The sequence below is a fragment of the Danio rerio genome, chromosome 23, assembly GCF_052040795.2.
Source record: "Danio rerio strain M-AB ecotype USA chromosome 23, GRCz13ab, whole genome shotgun sequence".
NCBI classification, from domain to species: domain Eukaryota; kingdom Metazoa; phylum Chordata; class Actinopteri; order Cypriniformes; family Danionidae; genus Danio; species Danio rerio.
Genome location: NC_141043.1, coordinates 50,305,001 through 50,322,500, shown reverse-complemented (window position 1 = coordinate 50,322,500; position 17,500 = coordinate 50,305,001). Strand labels below are relative to the sequence as shown.

At 49.6% G+C, this 17,500-nt stretch overlaps 3 protein-coding genes across 7 annotated transcripts in view; 2 read left to right on the top strand and 1 right to left on the bottom strand.

Moving 5' to 3' along the window:
* The window catches only part of wu:fb74b10, a 4,572-nt gene extending 2,706 nt beyond the window's left edge, over positions 1-1,866 (top strand). For both annotated transcript variants that reach the window (XM_087307952.1, XM_087307951.1), the window contains one exon: positions 1,007-1,866. In XM_087307952.1, the coding sequence (XP_087164078.1) occupies positions 1,007-1,483 (477 nt within the window). In that variant the 3' untranslated portion in view covers positions 1,484-1,866. The remainder of the gene's footprint in view (positions 1-1,006) is intronic.
* Positions 1,867-2,833: 967 nt separating this feature from the next.
* Positions 2,834-11,532, top strand: rai2 (retinoic acid induced 2). The gene is made up of 2 exons (XM_087307950.1): positions 2,834-3,017; positions 7,311-11,532. Exon 2 carries the CDS (start codon positions 7,397-7,399, stop codon positions 9,011-9,013), a length of 1,617 nt encoding a protein of 538 aa, XP_087164076.1. The 5' UTR covers positions 2,834-3,017; positions 7,311-7,396; the 3' UTR covers positions 9,014-11,532.
* The window catches only part of wu:fj80f12, a 17,493-nt gene continuing 11,429 nt past the window's right edge, over positions 11,437-17,500 (bottom strand). For all 4 annotated transcript variants that reach the window (XM_087307948.1, XM_087307949.1, XM_087307946.1 and 1 more), the window contains exons 11-15: positions 16,903-17,076; positions 16,381-16,509; positions 16,040-16,249; positions 13,917-14,065; positions 11,437-13,771 (exon numbers count right to left, since the gene is read on the bottom strand). In XM_087307948.1, coding sequence (XP_087164074.1) covers positions 13,649-13,771; positions 13,917-14,065; positions 16,040-16,249; positions 16,381-16,509; positions 16,903-17,076 — 785 coding nt within the window. In that variant the 3' untranslated portion in view covers positions 11,437-13,648. The remainder of the gene's footprint in view (positions 13,772-13,916; positions 14,066-16,039; positions 16,250-16,380; positions 16,510-16,902; positions 17,077-17,500) is intronic.

Here is a 17,500-nt window from a genome sequence, read left to right as displayed (position 1 = left end):
GTAGTCTGTTGTCGTCTGTTGTTGTAGTCTGTTGTTGTAATCTGTAGTCGTCTGTTGCTGTAGTCTGTTGTCTGTTGCTGTAGTCTGTAGTCGTCTGTTGCTGTAGTCTGTTGTCTGTTGCTGTAGTCTGTTGTAGTCTGTTGTCGTCTGTTGTTGTAGCCTGTTGTTGTAATCTGTAGTTGTCTGTTGCTGTAGTCTGTTGTCGTCTGTTGTTGTAGCCTGTTGTCTGTTGTTGTAATCTGTAGTCGTCTGTTGCTGTAGTCTGTTGTTGTAATCTGTAGTTGTCTGTTGCTGTAGTCTGTAGTCTGTTGTTGTAATCTGTAGTCGTCTGTTGCTGTAGTCTGTTGTCTGTTGCTGTAGTCTGTTGTCGTCTATTGCTGTAGTCTGTTGTCTGTTGTTGTAATCTGTAGTCGTCTGTTGCTGTAGTCTGTTGTCTGTTGCTGTAGTCTGTTGTAGTCTGTTGTCGTCTGTTGTTGTAGCCTGTTGTTGTAATCTGTAGTTGTCTGTTGCTGTAGTCTGTTGTCGTCTGTTGTTGTAGCCTGTTGTCTGTTGTTGTAATCTGTAGTCGTCTGTTGCTGTAGTCTGTTGTTGTAATCTGTAGTCGTCTGTTGCTGTAGTCTGTAGTCTGTTGTTGTAATCTGTAGTCGTCTGTTGCTGTAGTCTGTAGTCTGTTGTTGTAATCTGTAGTCGTCTGTTGCTGTAGTCTGTTGTCGTCTGTTGTTGTAGCCTGTTGTCTGTTGTTGTAGTCTGTTGTTGTAATCTGTAGTCTGTTGTTGTAATCTGTAGTCTGTTGCTGTAGTCTGTTGTCTGTTGCTGTAATCTGTAGTCGTCTGTTGCTGTAGTCTGTTGTTGTAGCCTGTTGTCGTCTGTTGTTGTAGCCTGTTGTCTGTTGTTGTAATCTGTTGTTGTCTGTTGTTGTAGCCTGTTGTCTGTTGTTGTCTGTTGCAGTAGTTGTTCATTGCTGCAGTAACGTGTGAAGGCTGATCTTGCTCTGTTTTTTCTGTAGTCATCTGATAAGGCGGAGGACACAGAGCCGGAGCCGGAGCCAGAGCCGGATGAGCTGCAGGAGGATCCAGAGCGAGAGATGGACAGCTTCGACTCCATCAGTGTGTGTTTGTCTCCGATGCCCAGCACTCCAGACACGGGTCTGCCGGAGGAGTGTGTGTCGCCCCGCAGCTCCTCCAGCAAGCGGCACCGCAGCTCTGAGTCTGACATCGAGCTGCAGAAGCTGGAGGTGCTGAAGCAGATGTCCGCTAAAGTGCTGGACAATCCTCCGTCTGACGCCGCCGCCGTGTTCGCCAGCCAGGTGGCGATGGAATACCGGCTGCTGAGTGACCCCGCAGTGCAGATGCGCGTACGCCGACAGATCATGAGCGTGCTTTACGAAGCACAGGACGCTGAAAAACGCCAGCGGCAGAACAAGAGGATGGAGAGCCGAGGTCTGAAGACCGAGCAGGACGCCTGGAGCAACAACATTATATAGAGTACATATAGTGTCCTCATCCTGGATCAACACTGATGTATAGCTAATATATAGTGTCAGTCAGCCTTGATCAACACTGACATATAGACGATATATAGTGTCCTCATCCTAGATCAACACCTGACATATAGACAGTATATACTGTCAGTCAGCTTTGATCAACACTGACATATAGACAGTATATAGTGTCAGTCAGGCTGGATCAACACTGATATATAGTGTCAGTTAACCTGGCTTGGCACTGACATGTGGACAGTATATAGTGTCAGTCAGACATCCTCCTTCAGATGCTCTAGTGTCCTTTTCTACGCTGTACTGAATATTTTTCTTAGTGGAAGTTTTGAGTAAGTCTGTGTGAGGAAATAAACTGGTTTCGTCTTTCAGAGCTGTGTGCTTAATGATTTAGTCTTGAGCTGTGATTCGATATTAAAACACGTCAAATACTCATTATTCATTGGTGTACTTCGCTGTGGTCCTCAAGCAGCAGGTTTTACTCGTTAGTTGGAACCGTTTACATGGTAACCAGACATTATTAACTCTGTTTATATATTTTTCAGATTAAGTGTCAGATCATGTTTACATTAGTCTGCTACTGAGGGAGCGTTTTACTCGTGTTTGAACACTGTAAACTGGTGAACTCCTCCAGATCAACACCGTCTATGTTAGATCCTTCACTGACCACATTATTAAATCAGTTGTTTGCAGAAGTTTCTGAACCTGATCTTAATGTTGAGAATATCTGTCTGAAACTCTTAAACTCGCTGTCATTAAAGCACAGCTGGATCCCAGAGATTCCGTCCACTACAGACCCGATTCACACCTGCCGGTTCTGTCAGAGACAGTAGAGAGCCGCATCTGCTGAACTGCTCTCTCCTGCAGGGAATCAGTGTGTGTGAGAGAGTCCCGTCTGGAGGTTATGGTCTGGAGTGTGTGTGTGTGTGTGTGTGTTTGTCTGTCTGAGTGTGCATATGTTTGAGTGTGTGTGTGTGTCCGAGTGTGCATGTCCAAGTGTGCACGTCTGCAGTGGCTTAGCGCAAAATGCGGAGTGTATGAGTGTCCATGTTCGTGTGTCTGTCTGTCTGTATGCGTGTCGGTGTTTATATGCACATCCTAGTGTGTGTGTCTCTGTCCGTGTGTGCGCGTCTGTAATGATGTACTGTCACATGACCGTGTTTATATTTGCATCATCATAACACACCTTATTTCAGGGAAATAAAAAGAGCAAATCCTACATCAAACAGACTGCGCGTGTGTGTGTGTAAGAGAGAGAGAGAGTGTGTGTGAGAGAGAGACACAGAGACAGACGCGCACACACACAGAGCTAGAGAGACAGACAACACACACACACACACACACACACACGGAGAGGCAGGCTCTCAGACGCGCGTCACCGACTCCTCCGCCGTGCTCGGGCCCGTCTTTACTGTCTCCGACCGCGGCTTTCAAAGGAACCGAAGCGGGGATTAACGAGCGACTGGCGGTAGAAAACCGGGAATAACGCGCGACTCCTGTGCGACATTGTAGTCATTCAGAGGTAACGTGTGTTCGCTTATTGTGTGTGTGTGTGTGTGTTGATTTACAGGCGGCTTGTAGAGCTGGTCTCCCCGCATTAGTGCAGCTCCACACGGTTAGCTCTGCTCTGCTCTACGGTGTTGTGTCGCGCTGTTCTCCTGCAGAATCCGCCGTTTGCGGTGATTTTAATGCGGTGATGAACGCGCAGGTGCTCGGGCATCTCCGGGCTGTAACGGGACTCGCGGACACTGCTCGTTATAGAGAACACATGATGATATTTGACAGTAGAGTTTCAGCACAGGCACACGATGAACCTCGTGAAGGCTGAAATGGCGTGTATAATGTAATGTCTGGAGGGTTTGTGTCCTGGATTGACTGAGCTGGAGAAATAACAGATGATGATGATGATGATGATGACGCTCTTAAAGGGACAGCTCGCCTGTAAATGGAGATTCTGTCATTTTGTGGCCCTCATGGCGACAGCAGCGGAAGCTGTACAGAGCTGCCGTGAACAGAACTGAGCTGAGCAGACATTCAGTGTTATCATATATACAGACACACCGAGCGACCGGAACCGCCTGATTTTTAGCCTGAGCAGTGTTGGGTGTTCGGTCAGTGACGTCAGAGACTCCTCTCACCGCCGCAGGGTCACGTGTGTGTGTGTGTGAGAAATAAACCCATAGAATAAACAGCATCCATTAGAACAGCAGCAGTAAATAAATGAAGCGGTTTATAATATTGAGATGTACAGAAGTGGACTTCAGCTGTCGGATCTCCTCATTCTCATTAAAGCTATTATCGAGAGAAGAGCAGCGAATGAATCTCATTTAGAAACTGAAGATGTCACTTTATAAACGCAGATCTGTGATGAACGCTTCGGTCTGCTTTATCTGTTCATGCTCATTTAAGACAGAGTGAGTTCTTTAAAATAAAGCTTAATCATTAATATTAGAATTGTGTATTAACTGCTTAAACACACACCACAGCCCAAAGTGTCCACATTCACTCCTGGAGTATTTCTACACTATTCAATTCAATTCAATTCAGCTTTATTTGTATAGCGCTTTTACAATGTAGATTGTGTCAAAGCAGCTTCACATAAATGGTCATAGTAACTGGAACAGTGTGGTTCAGTAACTGGAACAGTGTGGTTCAGGTTTTAGTGTTTAAGTTCAGTTAGGGTTAGCTCAGTTCAGTGTGATTTAATCATTACTGAGAGTTCAAACACTGAAGAGCAAATTCATCGATGCGTAGCTCTACCAATCCTGAACCATGCGAGGCAGTGGCGACAGCGGAGAGGGAAAAAAAAACTTCACCTGATGGGAGTGAAGAAAAAAAACCTTGAGAGAACCAGACTCAGTTGGGCACGACCATTTTCATTTCTCCGCTGGCCAAAAGTCCCCGCTGTAGACTGACGTAACTACACACATGTAGTTCCTCAGTCACAAACCGTTTCAGGATGAAAACACATACAGAGACAATAACCTGACGGACGTAACCCTGCTGTAGACTGACGTAACCCCGCTGTAGACTGACGTAACCCCTCTGTAGACTGACGTAACCCCGCTGTAGACTGACGTAACCCCGCTGTAGACTGACGTAACCCCGCTGTAGACTGATGTAACCCCGCTGTAGACTGATGTAACCCCGCTGTAGACTGACGTAACCCCGCTGTAGACTGACGTAACCCCGCTGTAGACTGACGTAACCCCGATGTAGACTGACGTAACCCCGCTGTAGACTGATGTAACCCCTCTGTAGACTGATGTAACCCCGCTGTAGACTGATGTAACCCCGCTGTAGACTGATGTAACCCCGCTGTAGACTGACGTAACCCCTCTGTAGACTGATGTAACCCCGCTGTAGACTGACGGACGTAACACCGCTGTAGACTGACGTAACCCCGCTGTAGACTGACGTAACCCCGCTGTAGACTGACGTAACCCCGCTGTAGACTTGCTAGATTTGCCAGCAGGTTGTTCATCTGGTCCTGTAATAAGCTGCTGTTCCTCCACGTGTGACGGCCCTGCAGTGTGTTTCTACACAGAGGATCGTCTGTACAGCCGGAGCTGAAAGAGTGTTCGGCTGCAGATCTCTGCTGTTCCTCCAGTGTTCAGCTGATCTGCAAACACAACTCATTCTGAAGTGTGGACAGCTGATTAATTAGAGAAAGAAGCATGATCTGCTCCTGCTAGCGTGTGCTGAGCCTAGCTGTTGACCTCTGACCCCAGAGTTACTGTCGTTAGCTGATCACAGTAAAGATGTGTAGGGACGGCTCACTTTACATCATAGTAAACCACTCCAGTGGAGCCTGTTTACAGCCCTGACCTGAGACCAGCCGGAGCTGTGTGTGTTTTTATTAAACATGAACGCACACAGACTCACGGGGACTTGTCTCCATAAGGTCCTCAACCGAGGTGAACATAAATCAGACAGAGTGAAGTGTTGTGAAGATGCAGAGCGGCAGACTGTTTCCTCTGAGGCTGGGATAGGGCAAGAGTTGGGAAGCAGTGTGCACACTAGAAACATCATTATGTGTGTGTGTGTGTGTGTGTGTGTGTGTGTGTGTGTGTGTGTGTGTGTGTGTGTGTGTGTGTGTGTGTGTGCGCGTGTGCGTGCGTGTGTGTGTGGCACAGAATGCTTCATCTGAGCTCACTTCACATCCTCTTCACAGGTTTGTGTGAGGAAACTGCTTCATCATAAGCAGCTTGATGAGGTCAGGTTGGGGATCGGGGACAGGCCTCCTCTTGCCCAGTCCAGTCCTCGTGCTGCTGCGGCTGATAACGGCATTTCAGAACAATCCTGCAGTTACTATAATGGATGCAGAACTAAATCAAAGAAACCCTAACCAGCTCTGATCATTTTGGGTACAAATGGTTCCTCTAAAGTAATCAAGTAGCTACACACACACACACACACACACACACACACCTACACACACACACACACACACACCTACACACACACACACCTACACACACACACACACACACACCTACACACACACACACACACCTACACACACACACACACATACACACACACACACCTACACACACACACACACACACACATACATACACACACACACATGTTGCTGACTGAAGCGTCCCAGAAAGCTCAGGGTCGTGGCGAGGGTTTGGTGATCCACCTTGTTGGCGTGTTTGGCTGCTCCTCACCGGCAGTCAGCGTGCAGCATTTGAAGCATGCGCTGTTTTCCAAAGACTTCCACAAACGCAGCGTTTAGAGCCAGGTTACGTCACTGCGAGACTGCAGCTAAATTAAAGACAGAAACACACACACACACAGCTCAGTCACATGGACGTGTGTTGAGTCTGTACTGCCGTGTGCCGAGTGGCCTGTAGGGGAGTCTGCACTGACAGTGGAACTGAAGCTCATGTGCATGCTGGCTGTCGAGTTATTCTACATAATATTCACAAATCAGGCTCTAAACGGGCTCCAGAATAAAGGAGGCACGTCTGATCCTGGATCAGTTTTTCTGAAGTGGTGTCAGTATTCTGCAGACGTGTCCTGCTGGAGTAAACTGCACAACTGTTCCAGAATCAGTGGCTCTCCTCTGTTTCACCTGGAGAAATGCGGATCAGCTGTTGGTGCTGCGCTAGCCGGAGCGTCGGCCTTGGTCATGCTGTGTACATATATAGGGTACGATGTCATGATGGAGGGAGAAAAGAACCGGGTATCCTCATATTCTGGCGGGGTTAGTGCTGTCTGTGGCTGAGGGAAGTGTTCATCCCGTTCAGAAAATGGCGCAGTATCAGACTGAAAGCGCTGTCTGAAAGATTTCTGGACTCCTCCTGATTTTGCTCTGTTCTCTGCATCCCTCTTTTATTTCTCTCTTTTCTTGAAGCTTTTCTCTTCTTTCTCTCTCGTGTTGGCCGGAGGGAGTTTACCTTCATAGTCCTGGCAGCAGTCTGGGTAGTAAACCGCACTAATGCTGGCTCATAAACGAGCAGACCCAGGCTGTGTGGAGTGATTTGCTCAGATCCTCCTGTTCTCTCTCTGTTCTCCGCCCTGTCTCGTGTTGATAATCGCTGTTTGAGTCTGTGGTTCCTCTGGCGTGTCTTGACGTCATGCTGAAACAGCTCTCGGTGCACAAAAACAGATGGCTGAGCTTTTAGCAGGAAAGGAAACGCTGCCTCTCTGGTGCCTTGTTAGTTTTGGCTATTGAGTTGTAAAGTGCAGGTATGAATAAATCAGATATAGAGGTTTACCAGAAATGACTGAGTGGAGGAATGTGCTTTACACCCATGCATTTGTTTCCAGCTGCTAATCCTCTTCTCCTGTTTGATTCCAGAGCTTGTCCTTCCGGCCGGACTGAAGAAAACCATGACATCCTTCAGTTACAGCAGTTAAGAGAGAGAGAGAAACTTCACAGAGAGGATGGAGGAGCTGTATAAAGCTTCAGCAGAGGTGGACACAGCGGAGGACGCTCAGGATCTCTGCAGCACTGAGGAAACTGACTCACACACACTCACACTGGGGAAGCTGGAGGGCGAGGCGGCGGCTGTTACCACTGGTGAGCCCTGGCCCGCAGGTGCTCCACAAACCCCAAAGCGCTCGCTCTCGCCCCTGCTGACGCTGCCGACCTCCGAGTCCCCCGCAGTGGCCCTGAAGCTGCTGCAGCCGCTCTGCCTCGGGGACGCTTCTGTGGTGCTACCCATCCTCACTGCCCCACCGGCTGCTCCGGGTGTCCCTGCGGCTCCGTACCTGATGAGCGGTCAGGGGCCGGTGTCCATCCCACTGGTGCTGGAGCCACAGGTCCTTCAACATGCACTGCTCCAGCAGACGGCCGCATGTCCTGGGCTAGCCTTGCAGAGCAGTGTGCTGTGCCCAAACCCGTCCCTCAGCCTCGGTGCTCCGCCGGCACTGGACCAGAAGGGCCCGGGTGCAGGTCTGGACACAGGCCTACTGACTCTTCTTCAGAACCCCAGCTTTGCAGCAATCCTGCAGGACCTGTTCCCCGGGACCCCTGTGTCGGCTTGCCCCCCTCCGTCTCCCCCACAGATAGACCTGTCCTCCTCATTTCTCCCCCCGCAGCTGCCCTACAATACCCCGCTAGCCCCGTTGGTGCCGCCCGCCACCCTGCTTGTGCCCTATCCTGTGGTCATTCCTCTCCCGGTGCCATTGCCTATCCCGGTGCCCATCCCCATCCCTGTGTCCATCTCTAAAGCAGAGGCAGAGTCTCCCAAACCTGCCTGTACTCTGAGCAAGAGCACGCAGACACCCCCCAGTGACGGTGCCCTCTATCTGGACAGCAGGGACACAGCAGGAGTCCAGCAGCCTGTTCCTGTACCCTTGAACTCTGCAGATGTGGAAGTGCTGGACTTATCCACAAAACTGCCCCGACCCTCAGCACAGGCTCCTGCTCCTCAGGTGCTCCAACATGACAGCGTTCTGGATCTGTCATTGCCTAGTGTAAGAAAGACATGCATCCAATCCCGCAGCCCCTTCGGGCCCCTGAGCCCTGAGCGGGACAGGCTGTGCCACCTAGGGGAAGGTATTAGCACCGGAGCTCTGGCTCTCGGTGTCCTCAGGCCAGTGGACTGCACACCCAAGCTGGACAGCAAGTTGCTGAGCGGGCTAGCATCTCTGGAGTTCAGTAGGCAGCATAAGTGGGTGGTGGACAGCAGCGTGGCGGGGTCGGGTTCTGTGCACGACTCTGCACTCACAGCCGGTGGAAACATCGAGATCGTCAGCACCTCGCAGACTGCCAAAGTCATTGTGTCCGTCAAAGATGCCATGCCTGCTATTTTCTGCAGCAAGATAAAGGGATTATCCGGTGTTTCTACAAAGAATTTTTCCATCAAATGTGACGGCGGTCAGGGGGCCTTCGCCACACTACCCAGGGGCCCCGGGGACCCGCGCGGAGAACCCAGTGACACACTCAAGAAGATCTCTAAAAACAGAGGCATCAAACTGAAGAAAGTCAGCTCACAGGAGATTCATATACTGCCCATAAAGAAGCAGCGGCTGGCGGCCTTCATACCCAGGAAATAACACGGCGCTCAGGCTGCTTCGGGGAGGGTTGGGGAGTAGAGATGTGGGTAATGTGAAAAACAACAGTCAGAGAAATGTAACCAGGGTATGAAGATGCTAAACGCATTCCTGGATGAAATGAAGCCTAAAGTGTTTCTCCGTGTGATGTAGACGGATGCAGGCTGGTCTGACGCTGGCAGTCGAGTCCTTCATTATAAAGCAACAGACGAAGTCAACAGGACAGCGCTCCGAGTAGAAGGACCATCCGAACCGGCCAAACTGCACTACTACTGATATCCTCCAGCACCGGCAGCTCTAATCAGGCATATTTCCTCATCCTGTGCATTTTGATCTTGGTCACACATCCTCATGAATAATTCATCATGTTTAATCTGCATCCCCATTAATATGCATGAGATATGTTTTGAACCCTGGCCAGCTGTCAGCGAGACACAGGACAAGCCGTACAGCCAAACCTCCTGCTAACATGCCATCGCAGAATACTTGCTGTCCTCGAGCTGTTTACACGTGGACTGCGAGGCGTCTCCACTGTCTGACCTTTCGCTTTGCTAATCGCTGTATTACTGCGGCCTGCAGCCGAGCACTTCCATTGAGGATGCTGATTGGAGGAAACGGTTGTCAGTAGCAACAAAGCACAGTTTCCCTCATCGCTCCTCCAGACGCTCGCAGATTACAACTAAATAATCATCAGGACTTCATCCCAACCCACGACACATCTGAGTGCAATGGCGCATGAGTGCTGTGTGTATGGCCGTGGACTCGACACAGCATCCTTCAGGAGTCTGATTAATGAGAGAGTTCACACTACCATGAGCGTTTGCTGGTAATGTAGAGCAGTCTAGATGCAGCAGACTCAGCTCTTATTAGAGCGCTCAGTCACACGTTACTATAAGGTTTAATTAGTTAATGTTAGTTAAAGCATTCGCTGACATGAACACAGAACAGTAGACTGATTACAGTCTTTATTCACGACTGTTAGCATTAGCTGATGGAGTCCAGCGTTAGTTCAGATTACCACATGTCAACAAGCATCAGCTCATATTTGAATGATGCATTAGCGAATGCTGAACGAGCGTTAATAACTGCTGTATGAGTAGTGATGATCATCAGTTCATCTTAGTAAACATATGAACTGACATTAACTGATGACGCCTGATAGTCCAGTGTGACGAGTGCTGGAGCAGAGCGGAGGTGTTTACAGCACACCGAGCTCTGATGAAGACCTGAGCTGAACATCTCACACTCCTCATCATCAGAAGACGCCTGCGCTCATTCTTCAAGGAGACTGACAGCATGTTTGATTTGGGCTGATCTATCGGAGTCTGCTGTTCTTGATGCCTCAGACGGTGTTAGAGAGCAGAAACTCATTTAAATGTGTCGTGATGATGAGAACAGTGAACATGCAGCTCTCCAGGCACAACCTGACCTTCACACACAGCCAAAACATCTTTCCAGGAGTGTGTGTGTGTGTGTGTGTTTCTTCATGTGTTTTGGGTGTCATGGATAATGTTGTGTGTGTGTGTGTGTGTGTGTGTGTGTAGGGGGGTCTCCACCTGTTGGCTTGATGAATGCTCTGCTGCTGTAATGATCAGTGTGTTTGTGTACAGTATTTATTAATGTTAATGTTGACGAACAGCAGCTCAGTGAAGAGCGACAGCAGGAAATCATCCTCATCATCATCATCATCATCATCCTCTCTGCAGATTTCTGACATTACTTATAATATAAAGGCAGGAATATGAGCAGAACAGGCCTGTAGAGATGATGTGAACATGAAGAGTCATCAACACAGCAGCACTTCATTATTGATGAACACAACACACACAACCGCACACACACACACTCACTCAGCTCCATCCCAATCACATTTTACCACACAGAAACGTGTGTGTGTGTGTGTGTGTGTGTGTGTTTGTCTGGTGGAACAATCTAAAGCTGCACATGAATCCAGGACTCTTCCCCTGTGAGTGTGTGTGAGGGTGTGTGTGTGTGTGTGTGCACTAAGTGTCTTAAAAGAAGTCTTAAATCATCCCTCAGCATGTGATTACTATATTTCCAGATACACACACACACACACACACACACACACCATCAGCATGAACTCCAGATGAAGTTTCTGAATAGACCTAGTCTGTCTCTGTGATGTGGAATAATGTGTGTGTGTGTGTGTGTGTGTGTATGTGTGTGTGTGACTGTTACAGTGTTTAGGTTGTTGTGATGACGATGCTGATGATGGTGTTTTGTAAGGACTGAACACACACAAACACACACACACACACACACACACACACACACTCACACTCACACTCACACACACACACACACACACACACACACACACACAAACACACACACACACACACACACACACACACACACACACACACACACACACACACACACACACTCACGGGACTCTGCTGGTCTTTTAAATTATTTATTTATTATCTGTATTGTTGAAAATGTGACGAACGCAGCAGCTTTAAAAACCTCATCAATAAAAACACCTCTGCTATGAACAGTGTGTGTGTGTGTGTGTGATTGTGTGTGTGTGTGTCTGTATGGCACAACAGTCTCCAGATCCTCTGCTGTCTGCACAGTAAAGGGAGGTCTGAAGCGCTGGAGGGTCTCTGATGTCTGATGTTGGAGGCGCTCCGCTACAGCAGAGGAGACCTGAGAGTCTGAGGGGGCAGCGGTGAGGTGAGGTGAGGTGAGGTGAGGTGAAGACCCCCCCCTGCACGCTTCAGTCCCTCAAACACAGCGGCGCTGAATACAATATCTATTCTCCACTCATGTACATTCCTGTTGCTGAGCTTATGGTGAGACACATGATACACTGCTGACGTCTGACCTCCACACACACACACACACACACACACACACGTCTGCAGATTCACCATCATCATCCTCAAACTGAAGATCAGTCTCTCACACACACACACACACACACACACACACACACACACACACACTCACACACACACACACTCCTATGAGCACAACTACTGAAATAATGACCGTGAGGAAATGAGTGTAGAGTCTGACAGTCAAATGAAGACAGCAGTGTTTCCCACTGTGAGTGTGAGTGTGTGTGTGTGTGTGAGAGAGAGTGTGTGTGTATGTCTCCTCCGTTTGCTGTGGTTCTGCTCATCATCCAAGGCTGAAGTTCAACAGGACAGAATCAACCAGTCTGTGACATCCTGCAGAGTCTGTAGTGTTCCTCAGAGAGAGTGTGTGTGTGTGCGTGTGCGTGTGTGTGTTTAACGGCAGGCGGGCAGCGTTCGGCACAGTGGTTTGTTTCCCATCAGCCCTCTGTAGCAGCACAAGTGTGTGTGGGTGAGAGTATGTGTATGAGAGTGTGTGAGTGTGTGTGTGTGAGTGTGTGTGTGTGTGTTAGGGATGTCCAGATCTGATCAGAGATCAGGCCCGATCACACAGTTTCAGACTGGATCAGTGTGTTGTTTCCTCTCCATCAGGCGTGGGTTATGGTTGTGTCTGATCACTCCTGCAGTTCAGCGCTCGAGCTCTTCCTGACTCCACACTCGATCAGCAGTGTGTGACATCACTGTTGCAGACACGCTTTTAGGGCGGCGGCGAACACTGACGCGGCGAGCGCGAGTATGGAGGCGTCTCATCTCAGAGGCTGCGTCATCTGAAGAGTGCTGACTTCACAGGGGAGTCCTTCATCGTCCACACAGGCTGAAGCGAGCGCTGTGAAATGAGACGATCTCGCCTACAGAGGGCAGATCTCATCCTCAGCCGCCGTCACAGCGTAATACCACGTCTTCAACCTGTTTCCAGACTGATCTTAACCTATTTTAAGCGAGCTGAAGGTGAAGCGAGGCGTACACCGCTGGAGAAATCTCTCCTGACCCACACATGAGCAGATGAACGTGTGACCTGTGTGTAACAGCAGCCGTCAGTCACACATCTCACACTGCTCTTCAGTAGTGTGTGTTCAGATCTCCAAGTAAACAGCCCTGATTCACAGGGTTCATGCGGCCTCATCTGCTGTAATCCTCCTGCCGTTATCAGCGTGTGATCAGTCTCAGATGTTCGAGGCTGTGAAGGATCCACCGGTTGTCTCCTTCATCACCTGGGCAATGAAGGACACGTTCTGAGGCTGGATTTGCAGGAGCGTGGGGATGACGCAGCGCCACAGTGATGCAGCAGCCTTCAAATGCACCCTTCAGAGGATGCAGCCTCTGGAATGAGACCCGGCTGCTGTCTGCGGTCTGCAGCTGATGACGACAGCACGGTGCTAGTGGACTGTGAGATATGGACACGCGAGTCTGCCGGCCGACTGCTTCAGGTGGAGCTGCTGTCTGTGTTTATAGTGGATCATTTCAATATTTCCTGCAGCACTGAAGTCCAGACGTGAAGAGGGCACGGTATCATCTCTGGAGAGCTCAAGCTGCCTCATGGAAGAGCTCAGACTGATGAGGAGTGTTAGAAACCGCCTGCATCTACCTCCGCTCTGCTGAAGACTTCATCTGCTACAGAAGCAGCGCATCAATCCCTCAGACTCCAGAAGCAGATCAGGACATCCCTAGTGTGTGTGTGTGTGTGTTCACTATCACTGCTTTAGTGTATTGATGGTTGTGTGTGTGTGTGTGTGTGTGTGTGTCAGTGTGTTCACTTCCTCTGCTTCAGTGTGTCGATGTGATGGCACAGTTTGAGCGCGGGTCCCAGCTTCAGCCCCATGTACTTCATCACCATGTCGCTCCGCAGCAGCAGCAGTGCTTTACCATCGATCTCCTGCAGGGGAAAACACACACACACACACACACACACTGAGGGCGGAGCCACAGCAGCAGCACCCAATCACAGGCTGCCTATCAGACATCTGTTTAATCCTTCACTGCCTAAAACTCAATATACAGGGAGTGTGTGCATCACTGACGTGTTTTCTGAAGAGTTCTGCGTGCGGCCCCAGCGCTGTAGGGTCGGCGTCCCGCACAAACTGCATCACTTCCTCTATGCTCCAGGAAGTTGGGCTCCGACCGGGGGTTTTGAGCTCCACTGATTCAGGACCAGTGGTGGAGCTCGCAGCTGAAACACAGAAGAGGGATATCACACACATGCGTGCACACACACACACACACACACACACATATATGTACACTTTATTAGGTACACCTTCAGCCGAGTTCACACTGCAGGATTTTGAGCCTGATTTGGAAGTTAACGCGCTCACCGACAGATCAGGCTGTGATCAGGGAAAATCCGCGCGTGCTCGGCAGTCTTTATGCGTGAACTACTGAACAACGCATCAGAGGCTCACTGACGCGTCACCGACACCTCACAGACGGAAATCCAATATCCAGCAAGCTGAATATTCCAGAGCAGTCGGCCGACTCGACCTCACGCACGGTCAGATGTAGCGACGAGCTGCAGCCAATGAGAGAGCAGATCAGCATGAGCTGAACGACCGTGTGCTCACGAGCTCAACAGAAAGCTCTGTGATTGGCCAGAATGGGCATCGATGCACTCGCTCGTTCACAGACATGAGAGTAGGCTATAATCGCAGAGGAGCTGGAGTTTTGTGACTATTAGAATCACTGTACTGCTCATTCTGACTGCTCTCAGATCAGACTTCATGTTCTCATGTCATATTTACATTCAAAACTTCTGTTGAGATATTACAATTACGCTTTGAATATCTGTCCTCATATTTAATGACACCATTACACTAAAAACATGATCTTTATGCTAATACAGCCTGTACATATGCAGGTCAGATACTAGAACATGCCTGTGGTCTGGGCCTCGCTTTCATTTCCACTCAAACAGGAGCTGCGGCACAGAATATGCTGTTCTGACAGATATATATGGAGGAAATTCAGGTTTTTGCCATCAGAAAGTTCTGTTTATGTTAGCAGGAAGTTGCTGGGCATTAAATCCTGCATATTTAAAGTCTCAGTGTAGAGCAGGGGTCACCAAACTTGTTCCTGGAGGTCCGGTGTCCTGCAGATTTTAGCTCCAACTCTAATCAAACACACCTGAACAAGCTAATCAAGCTCTTACTAGGTATACTTGAAACATCCAGGCAGGTGTGTTCAGGCAAGTTGGAGCTAAACCCTGCAGGAACACCGACCCTCCAGAACTGAGATTGGTGACCCCTGGTGTAGAGTGTCAGACATGCATGCAGTCATGTTGAGCAATACGGCGATTTAAGGAAGAAAACCACCAGCCTGAACCGCTGATACAAGGCAGGATGATCCATGCTTTCATGTTGTCTGAGCCGAGCATCTGAATGTGTCAGCAGAAATGGAGACTCATCAGAGCAGCAACGTTTCTCCAATCTTCTATTGTCCAGTTTTGGTGAGTCTGTGTGAATTGTAGCCTCAGTTTCCTGTTCTTAGCTGACAGGAGCGGCACCCGGTGTGCTCTTCTGCTGCTGTAGCCCATCCGCCTCAAGGTTGGACGTGTTGTGTGTTCAGAGATGCTCTTCTGCAGAGCTCGGTTGTAGCGAGTGCTTATTTGAGTTACTGTTGCCTTTCTATCAGCTGGAACCAGTCTGGCCATTCTCCTCTGACCTCTGGCCTCATCAACAAGGCATTTGCGCCCACAGAACTGCCGCTCACTGGATATTTCCTCTTTGTCGGAGCATTCTCTGTAAACCCTAGAGATGGTTGTGCGTGAAAATCCCAGTAGATCAGCAGTTTCTGAAATACTCAGAGCAGCCCGTCTGGCAGCAACAACCATGCCACGATCAGAGTCTCTTAAATCCCCTTTCTTCCCCATTCTGATGCTCGCTCTGACCTGCAGCAGATCCTCTTGATCATGTCTACATGCCGACATGCAGTGAGCTGCTGCCATGTGATTGGCTGATTATACACTTGCGTTAACCAGGAGTTGGAGAGGTGTACCTAATAAAGTGGCCGCTAAGTGTATATCCACACACATTATTCCACATACAGAATCGCACACACACACACACACACACACACACACACACACACACACACACACACACACACACACACACACACACACAACTACACACACTTATGTCATTCTCACCCTCTACACGTCTGTGTGTGTGTGCTGGCGGGTTAGAGGGCTGTCGTCGCACCGCCGGGCCGTTGCCATGGTAATATGGGCTGTTGGGCGGAGTCTGGTAGTCTAAAGTGCTCCTTGATGTCTGTGGGCGGGGCGTCATGGAATTGGAGGCGGAGTCCATGAAGCGCTGCTCCTTCGGTGACCCGCTGTCCTCTGGGGGAAGAGTTTCAGCTACACACACACACACACACACACACACACACACACACACACACACACACACACACACACACACACATGCTCACAAATATATTGACTGCATGCAGTATTTCTCTATCTGTGTGTGTGTGTGACTGCTCTACCTTCTGACGGGTGTGTGTCTGTGTGCAGGAGTTTCGGGGACAGCGGCGCACAGTACGGCGGAGACTCTCGGCAGATCCGCTTCACACCCCGATGCAGAGACGCAGAGTCCAGCAGCAGCTCCTCTTTCACTGACACACACACACACAGAGAAAACACACCCTGTCAGTGTTGTACCTGATTTTGTGTGTTTGTATGCATCATGAGTGTGTGTGTATGTGCGTGTGTGTGTTCAGAGTCGTACCTGTTTTCATGAGCTCCTATGCGCTGTGTGTGTGCGTTCAGTGTTGTACCCGTTTTCGTGCACGCGTGTGTGTGTCTGTGTGTCTGTGTGTGTGTGTGTGTGTGTTCAGAGTCGTACCTGTTTTCGTGCGCTCGTATGCGCTGTGTGTGTGCGTTCAGTGTCATACCCATTTTCGTGCGCGCGCGCGCGTGTGTGTACGTGTGTGTGTGTGTGTGTGTGTGTGTGTGTGTGTGTGTGTGTGTGTGTGTGTGTGTGTGTGTGTGTGTGTTCAGTGTCATACCTGTTTTCGTGCGCTCGTGTGCGCTGTGTGTGTGTGTGTGTGGGCTGAAGGGCTGGCTGCTGAACAGATGATCACACTGCAGCTGTCGACACACTCGCTCCAGGAAACGCAACACAAAGCCGGCGCTGGAGGCCGACGGCAGCTTCACCAACCGCACACCTCCGTCTGTGCGCACTGGAACACACACACACACACACACACACACACAGTTACAGAAACACACACTCAGTTATAGATACACACACACACACACACAGTTACAGAAACACACACTCAGTTATAGATACACACACACACACACACAGTTACAGAAACACACACTCAGTTATAGATACACACACACACACACACAGTTACAGAAACACACACTCAGTTATAGATACACGCACATGCACACACAGTGCAGTACAGTGTGAGTGTGTGTTTGTGCATGCGTGTGCCTGTTTCAGTAACTGTGTGTGTATCTCTGACCGTCTCCCCTCCCCCTCCTTCATTCTGTAGGCAGCGCAGCAGTACAGTGGAGTGTGTGTGTGTGTGTGCGCGTGTGTGTGCGTGTGTGCGTGCGTGTGTGTGTGTATCTCTGACCGTCTCTCCTCCC